The sequence below is a fragment of the Gouania willdenowi genome, chromosome 24 (genome assembly GCF_900634775.1).
Source record: "Gouania willdenowi chromosome 24, fGouWil2.1, whole genome shotgun sequence".
Lineage (NCBI taxonomy): Eukaryota > Metazoa > Chordata > Actinopteri > Blenniiformes > Gobiesocidae > Gouania > Gouania willdenowi.
In genome coordinates, this window is record NC_041066.1 from 9,168,886 (window position 1) to 9,178,664 (window position 9,779).

Genomic DNA, 9,779 nt, shown 5'->3' on the forward strand with positions numbered 1-9,779 from the left:
TCAAAGATAAGTACATAAGCAGCCTCACATTCACTTTATTTGCCTTATTTATTCACGTTATTAACTGTATTTTTTAAGATATCAAATATATTTTATTTAAAAAATTAAAAAAAAAACACAATATGAAATACAATAGCTTAAATTGTATGACATTTTACACTAGGTTTCTGCATCAGTATGTCATTTAAATGAAGTAGGGTGTCTGCAATAATGTATAAGATCCAGCAGGTGTCAGTGTTGAGCCGAAGTAACGCAGTATCAATACAGTATCAATACAGTTTGGATAATGTGTCGCATCGTTTCACAAGGCCTCATCTACCCGTCACTAGTCCATATTAGCATATTTTTACTCTAGCATCGAACTCTGCCTCACGTGATTCAGCATTTCGAAAGACGCCGTTGCCATGTGAGATGAAAGACCTGTGGTGATAGTTACCAACAGCTTTGCCGACGAGTTCCATTTACTGGACGTTTGCTAAACGTGTTACAGTTCACTCTTATCACTCATATCTCTAGTTTTCACTTATTTACATTAACCTCTGCGATATTGTCGCATTTTGTCACATTCGTTAGTAAATAAATAGTTCCAAAATGAAAATCAACGGAATTGAGAAAGTTTCACATAGCCCCGTGAACACCTCCCACAGCAATGTGTCCCGCCCTCTGTATCCGATACGAGTAAGTACCACGTGTGTCATTAAAAAAAAATAAAAAAAATACAAAATACAAAAAAAAACAACAACAGATTTTTACCTTTTGCTGTATATTGATAAAATGTTTTTATCTACAGGAAGAACAGCAGCACAGGGATGGCAGAAAGCACCACAAAGAGACGCAGACAGTTCTGGGCAGGTGAATATAACTGGTTTATTGGCATTAAACAGGGATCAGAGGGTTGTACGGAAGATGATTAGGGCCACTAAAAAAAAAAAAAAAAAAAAAAAACTAAACTAAACAAAAGAAAAAAGAAAAGAAAACAGAGCCAGTAGTGAGATCAAAAAAATAAAAATAAGAAATAAAAATAAAAATAGAGCGAAATATATGTGGAAGTAATCTTTTTTTTTTTTTTTTTTTTTAATTTATTATGATAATTCATTTTATTATTTTTTTATTCCTCGATTTTTTTTTTCTCCCAGTAATTTATATACTATATTATAATTTATTTTATTATTTTATTTATTACTCTTTTTTTGGGGGGACGCCTGCAAGCTCCTTCCACACAAAACGTTGATTGATATGTAACCGGACGCACTTTCATTGTTGTCATTGCTAGTAACCTGTTTGCAGGTTATCAGCAGAGCAACAAAAGTAATTATCAGCATTATCAGCAAACGAGAAAAGCAAGTTGAGTCACAGCAATAAGCACGTAGCCGTACTTTTATTCTCTAGCAGCCTTCAAGAGCTTCCGGTCACATCAACCAACATCCGGTTACTCATCAATGTTTTTTTTTTTTTAATGCGAATTTTTTTTTTTTTAAATTCAGACACGCATTTTCATTGTGAAAAAACATATCAGATGAGCTTTATCAATGTGAAAAAAATATGATGTAAATTGTAGATATAATTAAAATAAATAAATAAATTAAAAAATAAAAAAAAAAAAAATGCATAAAAAAGAAAGAATGGATTTCAATGTATAAGTGCGCCATACAGTGTGTAAACCCAAGGTTTTCGTTGTGTGTTTTTGGTTTTCGCTGTGTTTTTTCCTAAACGGCTAAACGGCCTTCCATACTGCTCCCATAACTCGTTTTGTTTTTTGTTTTTTTCTCACTACTGGCTCTGTTTTTTCCCTGTGTTTTTTTTTCTTCCACTACTGGCTGTTTTTTTTTTTTTTTAGTTTTTTTAGTGGCCCTTATCCTCTTTCGTAGGGTTGCCGGTTGCCACCTTTCAGAACAGAAAATAAGGAAAGCCCACAGGACCGTGAACACAATCCTCAAAAATAGAAATATTTTGACATAGAACAGTGTTTCCCAAACTTTATTGCCCCATGTACCCCTTAGCTCATGTTATACTTCATTTATTGTGTCTGCAGTCTAAACTCTTTCCTATGTCTCGTCCAACATTAACCTTGAATTTAGGCCTTTTTGTTCATTTATTTCTGATGTTTTGCTCATTTTCGAATTTGAACTTCACCTTTTGGTGTATTTTAAAGAGTTGTGCAACAAATTATGATTGATGGATGAGAAAAAAAATCTGTGTGCATGTAAAAAAAAAAAACTATACTGTTGAAAAATAAACTGAAATGTTTCTGTGTACCTCCTGAAAGGTGTTCAAGTACCCCTAGGGCAGCCGTATGCAACCATTATTCTCAAAGGAGCCATTTTCCTTCCTCTCACATGGATTAAAATCCATCCGGAGCCAAAAAAAAAATACCTTCTATAAATCTATACGTATTTACTATTATATCGAATAATATTGTTAATAATTATTAATTTTTTTGAGGTGATGTATTTGTAGTGCTACAGATAATAACTTAAATTTGATAACACATGATCATATCGGTCAACACATACTAATTGCTAATTTTTTGCTACACATCAAGCATGCATATTAATCCGTCATGGTGGCAGATAATTAAATATTTCCCCACAAAAAAAAAAAAAAAAAAAATCTCTATTTTCTTCCAGAAAAGTCTTAAAAACATAGGGTTACCCACAGGTTCGAGGAAAGTTTATGGTTGATGATAGTTATTGCACAATGCAATTTATTTTTAGGTTGACAAATTGTTTTATCATGATTTTATTTGGTGGAAATGTCATTTATCATTAATACCCTCTGTAAGAAATAGCAATTCATTATTTTGATATTTTCTTATAGCTATAGGGAGCCATTGCAAAAGAGTCAAAGAGCCACATGAGGCTCCAGAGCCACAGATTGCAGACCCCTGTCCGAGGGGTACACATAACCCCAGTTTGGGAACCACTAAAATATACAGAAATCTCTACCAACATTTTTAACCTATGGAATATATATATATATATATATATATATATATATATATATACATATATAATATGAAATAAAACATTCATGTATTTATTTATTCAATGTTAACCTATCAGTATGATTTTTGTTAAAAGGCCAATCATAATATTTCATTTCATTTTATTTATTCTTTTTTCATGGTAATGCAACATAAAATTGGTACAACAATCCAGCAAACACAACAATAATACATTCCATGAAAAGAAGAACAGGAGTAGGATGAAGAAAAAAATCTTATAAACTCCTCCCCCATTCTTAACAAAAACGTTACAAATTAGATGGCCTCACCGATGCCAAAAGATAACAATAGCCCAGAACAGATGTAATCAACTTTCGATTTTAACAATTTTCTCTTTTTTATTATTTTTTATATTTTATTTCTCAATTATTATAAATGATTTTGCTAAAACAACAGTTGTTGTAAATTTAACAATTTTCACATTCATCTTTATACAAGTTAAGTATGTGCTGTTTATACTTATATTTGAATTGTAGAATATTTGAACAACATTTTAGATCATTTTCTAGAGAGTTCCATTGTATCACACCAGATACTGAGACACACATTTTTTTGAGGGTATTTCCTGCAAAAGGTTGTTTTAAGTCATTATTTCTTCTGCTTGTATATGCCTCTAACCTAAAGTCTGTTTGTCTGTCTGTCTCTCTGTCTGTCTGTCTGTGTATATATATTGTGTGTTAATATTACCAGAGTCTTAAAGAAAGAACCGAACTGGGAGGATGGGAGCGAAGAATTCAGAGACAGACGTTGTTTCAACGAGAGGAAACGCAAGAGAGACGTGGTAAGTGCTAAAATTAAAATAAGAATTTGCTGAAACGTTGTTTTTTTGGGTGTGATGCATTCATTGAATCTAAATTTCTCTCACAGGCTGATGGTGTTACTGACATGATGCCTGCTCCCAAAAGGAGTCTAAACACTGGTAGGTAATTTCAATTTCATTTTGTGTTTGATTGCATAAAAATGACACATTTCTCTCCATAAAAATATGCTCATCTCTGTGTTTCAGACGGCGAGGACAAGCCTGAGCTAGGAGCACTGTCTGTGCAACCAGCGCCACCTCAGGACACAGAGAGCGTAGCATTCGTCTCTGTTGGCTGTCAGACTGTTCAACAGAGTTTCAAACCCATGTGAGTTAGACCTGAACCGCACACGCACAGGACTGGTTTATGTTCAACATGTGACTTACTGTTTGTCGTTTGACTTTTCAGCAAAATTGAACCTCCAGATGAGCCAGTGATGGGTGACGTCACTCCTCCAGGTGAGTAACGCTGCCTCTGTTTGTAACGTGCTGCTCACAGTGAGGACTCAGAGCTTCAAACATCAAAAATCAGTTCTCATGAAACTATACATTTTGTTTACGTTTTCTGAAGTTTTCGTTGCGTTTTCGGAATTATTTTTTTTGTGTTTCCTGAAGTTTTGATTTTGTTTTGAATGACTGGAACTGACAAATAAAAAGACCTCTAACATTGTCCGTAGGAGGCCCCGCACACATGCCTGTAATTCAAATTCAAATAAAACTTCAGAAAATGCAAACAAAATTTGTAGTTTCATAAGAATTCATTTTTGATTTGTAAAGAAAACCAGCATTGAAAAAAAAAAAATTAGTGATTATAGTTTTCTTTGCCACCCTTTTTTTAATTTCGAATTCATTTTTTGTTTGATTGCATAAAAATGACACATTTCTCTTCATAAAAATATGCTCATCTCTGTGTTTCAGACGGCGAGGACAAGCCTGAGCTAGGAGCGCTGTCTGTGCAACCAGCGCCACCTCAGGACACAGAGAGCGTAGCATTCGTCTCTGTTGGCTGTCAGACTGTTCAACAGAGTTTCAAACCCATGTGAGTTAGATCTGAACCACACATGCACAGGACTGGTTTATGTTCAACATGTGACTTACTGTTTGTCGTTTGACTTTTCAGCAAAATTGAACCTCCAGATGAGCCAGTGATGGATGACGTCACTCCTCCAGGTGAGTAACGCTGCCTCTGTTTGTAACGTGCTGCTCACAGTGAGGACTCAGAGCTTCAAACATCAAAAATACGTTCTCATGAAACTATACATTTTGTTTACGTTTCCTGAAGTTTTGGTTGCGTTTTCGGAATTATTTTTTGTGTTTTTTTGAAGTTTTGGTTGGGTTTTGAACGAACAAAACTGACAATTAATGAGACTTCTCACATTGTCCGTAGGAGGCCCCGCCCACAAGTTTGAAGTTGAAATGCAATTAAAACTTCAGGAAACGCAAATAAAATTTGTATTCATGAGAATTAATTTTTGATTTGTAAACAAAACCAGCATTTAATTATAGTTTTGTTTGAAAATCTTTTTCTAATTTTCAAATTCATTTTTTGCATGATTGCATAAAAATGACACATTTCTCTCCATAAAAATATGCTCATCTCTGTGTTTCAGACGGCGAGGACAAGCCTGAGCTAGGAGCGCTGTCTGTGCAACCAGCGCCACCTCAGGACACAGAGAGCGTAGCGTCCGTCTCTGTTTGGATTGAAACACTGATAAACAGTCTGAAAGCCATGTGAGTTAGACCTGAACCGCACACGCACAGGACTGGTTTGTGTTCAGATTTGTATCTAAACTGACTGTTGTGGATAGGGCCGGGACAACGCATTGACGCTTTATATGCGCTCTGAAGCGTCGTTCGACCAAAACAAAGATGGCGGTGCCAGAGAATAACTAACGCGAGTGGCTCCTCCGAGTTTCAAAAGTGCAAAGCAGTGAAGGCACGCACTCGTTCGTTGAAGGTAGCTGTTCCCCTACCGATTCTAGTTCGAAATGAATCGAACGGGAAAAATAAATTGTTAGATTGATCGATTCATCGAAAAAATAATCGCGAGATTAGTCGTTTATCCCAGCCCTAGTTGTGGATTAATGACACTAAAGGAGTCCGGACCGAGTCTGTTCCGGTCTGAGGAGATCCGGATCCGCGAGGGCAACAAACTGAAATCGGAATAGATGGGGTTCAGCTCCCTACAGTGTTCTTGCTAAAAGCTAAAATATATGAAAACACAATAATTATCACTCTACACATTTCACAACAAACCAAAATGTCCCTGACATCCCACCTTCAAACACAACCTCATTTAGCCATCCATGAAAAAGCTACTTAAGCTCACACTTTTTTTTTTATAACAATACATACTTCCTACAGGAACTGCACTAGTCAGAAATAAATGAATAAAAAGGCCTGAATTCAAGGTTAATGCTGGACGAAACACAGGAAAGAGTTTAGACCAGCCTGCAGACACAAATAAATAATGGATAACATGAGCTAAGGGGTACATAGATCAATAACATTTGTTGAAGATTGTTGAAAAGGACCTTTTCTGAAAGGTGGCAGCCCAAATCAGATCTGGCACCAGGATTTAAATGTAGAAATGCAGTCCGATCTGCATTAAATAGTATTTGACTGTGTATGTTGGCTATAATTTCTTATATCTGTGTTTTGATGTTTTTCCACAAACAGTGAAGCTGTCCATGCACGTCAGGCAAGCAACACCAAGGCCATGGGTTTAAGAGAATTATTCAGACTCATCTCAATGGTTCTGCACAATTGGAATCTGGAGGCCTCGGGGGATATGGTTTCAGAAAGCAACTGCACTCCAAATATTCCCAGAATTTTAAAGAAAGAACCAAACTGGGAGGATGGGAGTGAAGAATTCGGAGACAGAAGCAAGAGGAAACGCAAGAGAGATGTGGTAAGTGCTAAAAAATATTAAGAATTTGCTGAAACTTTGTCTTTTTCGAGTGTGATGCATTATTTGAATCTAAATTTCTCTCACAGGCTGATGGTATTACTGACATGACGCCTGCTACCAAAAGGAGTCTAAACACTGGTAGGTTCTTATGATTCACCATTAAAAAAAAATTATAGTAAAGATAGTTTTGTTTGAAAATCTTTTTTTTTAATTTCAAATCCATTTTTTGTTTGTTTGCATAAAAATGACACATTTCTCTCCATAAAAATATGCTCATCTCTGTGTTTCAGACGGCGAGGACAAGCCTGAGCTAGGAGCACTGTCTGTGCAACCAGCGCCACCTCAGGACACAGAGAGCGTAGCATTCGTCTCTGTTGGCTGTCAGACTGTTCAACAGTGTTTCAATCCCATGTGAGTTAGACCTGAACCACACATGCACAGGACTGGTTTATGTTCAACATGTGACTTACTGTTTGTTGTTTGACTTTTCAGCAAAATTGAACCTCCAGATGAGCCAGTGATGGGTGACGTCACTCCTCCAGGTGAGTAACGCTGCCTCTGTTTGTAACGTGCTGCTCACAGTGAGGACTCAGAGCTTCAAACATCAAAAATCAGTTCTCATGAAACTATACATTTTGTTTATACATTTTTGTTTTGTTTTACGTTTTCTGAAGTTTTGGTTGCGTTTTCGGAATTATTTTTCGTGTTTTTTGAAGTTTTGGTTGGGTTTTGAATGAACTAAACTGACAATTAATAAGACTTCTCACATCGTCCGTAGGAGGCCCCGCCCACAAGTTTGAAGTTGAAATGCAATTAAAACTTGAGGAAACGCAAACAAAATTTGTATTCATGAGAATTAATTTTTGATTTGTAAACAAAACTAGCATTTAACGATAGTTTTGTTTGAAAATATTTTTCTAATTTTCAAATTCATTTTGTGTTTGATTGCATAAAAATGACACATTTCTCTCCATAAAAATATGCTCATCTCTGTGTTTCAGACGGCGAGGACAAGCCTGAGCTAGGAGCGCTGTCTGTGCAACCAGCGCCACCTCAGGACACAGAGAGCGTAGCATTCGTCTCTGTTGGCTGTCAGACTGTTCAACAGTGTTTCAAACCCATGTGAGTTAGACCTGAACCACACATGCACAGGACTGGTTTATGTTCAACATGTGACTTACTGTTTGTTGTTTGACTTTTCAGCAAAATTGAACCTCCAGATGAGCCAGTGATGGGTGACGTCACTCCTCCAGGTGAGTAACGCTGCCTCTGTTTGTAACGTGCTGCTCACAGTGAGGACTCAGAGCTTCAAACATCAAAAATACGTTCTCATGAAACTATACATTTTGTTTACATTTTCTGAAGTTTTGGTTGTGTTTTCGGAATTATTTTTTGTGCTTCCTGAAGTTTTGATTTGGTTTCGAGTGACCGAAACTGACAAATAAAAAGACTTCTAACATGATCCGGAGGAAGCCCCGCCCACAAGCTTGAAGTTAAAATGCAATTAAAACTTCACGGAACACAAATAAAATTAATAGTTTCATGACAACTCATTTTTGATTTGTAGACAAAACCAACATTTTAAAAATAGTTTTGTTTGCCACCTTTTTTTTTTTTTTTCCAAATCAATTTTTTTGTTTAATTGCATAAAAAGGACAAATTCCTCACCATGAAAACATGCTCATCCCTGTGTTTCAGTGAGGTGTTGGAGCAGAAACCGTCTGTAGGAGATTTTTCAGATCACCCCGGTCCAGTCCATGGCCTGGAAAACCACAATGGCCTCCTTCACATGTGTTGAGGGGACAACACAGGCCGGGTGGCAGGTCTTGGATCCTGCCGGAGGAAGCACCTCTTTATTTGCTTTTAGGTGTTTTGATTAAATGTTTAAATAATAAACTGTGTCTTTTATTGAGTTGAAATCACTGGAAATGTTATTGTATACACAAAATTGAATGTAAAAACTGAGCGTGAATGAGGAAAAGAGGGGAAAGTCAGGCCATGCCCCAACGCTACGTCTTAAGCGTGATTTTGTGCGAAAATTGTTTCTCTGTCATCTTGGAAGACGGTAGAAAATGGCTAAAAAAGGCAGTTGGATTTAAAGAGCTTTTTGAAGCCAATAAGTGAAGCTAAGCCTGAGGTAAAAGTTGTTTCTGTGGAAATTGCGGAGCAGCAGCACCTGAAGCGATGATGTTAATGCAGGAAAACCTGCCTTCAACAGACAGGACACAGGAGGAGAACCATCCAGGGGACATGAGACATGAGGAGGACTCGGGGACAGAGAGAAGAGAAGGAGACAACGGTCTGCAATGGCTGATTGTCTGTGCTTCTTTAAGGCTTATTCATCATTCTTTTAGTAAACATTTAGGTTAATTGGTTGTTTTTGACAGATTTAGTTTAACAAAAAAACTTCGTTATAATGTGTTCCAATCCTGCCGGGAAAAACAAGTTCAAGTCCCCTATAGCTGCGGTATGGTAAAGATTTAGTCGCTCCTGCAATTGTGTAACCTGGGATTAGTGGGTATAGGAAATGTAGATTCTCCTTGAGTTCCTATATGCTGTCCCCTCACTTTCAAAACAGGTGTGCTATTTAAATTGCTCTATTTTAAGTTAGGGCAACAATTTACCTTCCCCATCCTTAGCTAGAAAAAGTGAAACTACTATCTCTATAGATTGGTAATAGAAGGTGGTAAAAAGATTGAAAGCTGGTAAGAGATGAGAATTTCAACAAGTTCATCTTATAGAGTCCTACAGACATTTTACATTTTTATACAAACATCCATCTATCAATGAATGATGGTCAAAAATGGTGAAGCTTATTTCAGCACGAGCATATTTGCCAAACTACCGGTATATGGATTACTTGTATTTAGTGCATGTTTTTGCTATTTCCAATGAGTACAGGCTTACTGGTATGAACTCTTTTTTGTTGATCCAGTATCACTCAACCTGCAGACGAAACATTGGAAATTTTTTCTGGATTTTTCTCGGATATTTTACTTGTATGTAGAGGTAGTTGTAAAATTAATTAAACATCAATTAATATATTGTCTTAAATATTTGTAAAT

The 9,779-nt window shown here is 36.4% G+C and overlaps 1 protein-coding gene across 2 annotated transcripts; it reads left to right on the forward strand.

Annotated features, from left to right (window-relative positions):
* The first annotated feature begins 416 nt into the window (after window positions 1-416).
* On the forward strand, window positions 417-8,516 carry LOC114457880 (uncharacterized). 2 transcript variants are annotated; one of them, XM_028440006.1, is made up of 11 exons: window positions 417-678; window positions 791-852; window positions 3,695-3,785; window positions 3,872-3,923; window positions 4,011-4,131; window positions 4,213-4,262; window positions 4,722-4,842; window positions 7,207-7,256; window positions 7,716-7,836; window positions 7,918-7,967; window positions 8,413-8,516. In XM_028440006.1, exons 1-11 carry the CDS (start codon window positions 592-594, stop codon window positions 8,439-8,441), a joined length of 834 nt encoding a protein of 277 aa, XP_028295807.1. In that variant the 5' UTR covers window positions 417-591; the 3' UTR covers window positions 8,442-8,516. The 2 variants fall into 2 exon arrangements, with proteins under 2 accessions (XP_028295807.1, XP_028295808.1); XM_028440007.1 differs by lacking the exons at window positions 417-678; window positions 791-852; window positions 3,695-3,785; ... (2 more) ...; window positions 4,213-4,262; window positions 4,722-4,842 and adding exons at window positions 4,930-4,973; window positions 5,414-5,534; window positions 6,483-6,714; window positions 6,801-6,852; window positions 7,005-7,125.
* The last annotated feature ends 1,263 nt before the right edge of the window (window positions 8,517-9,779 follow it).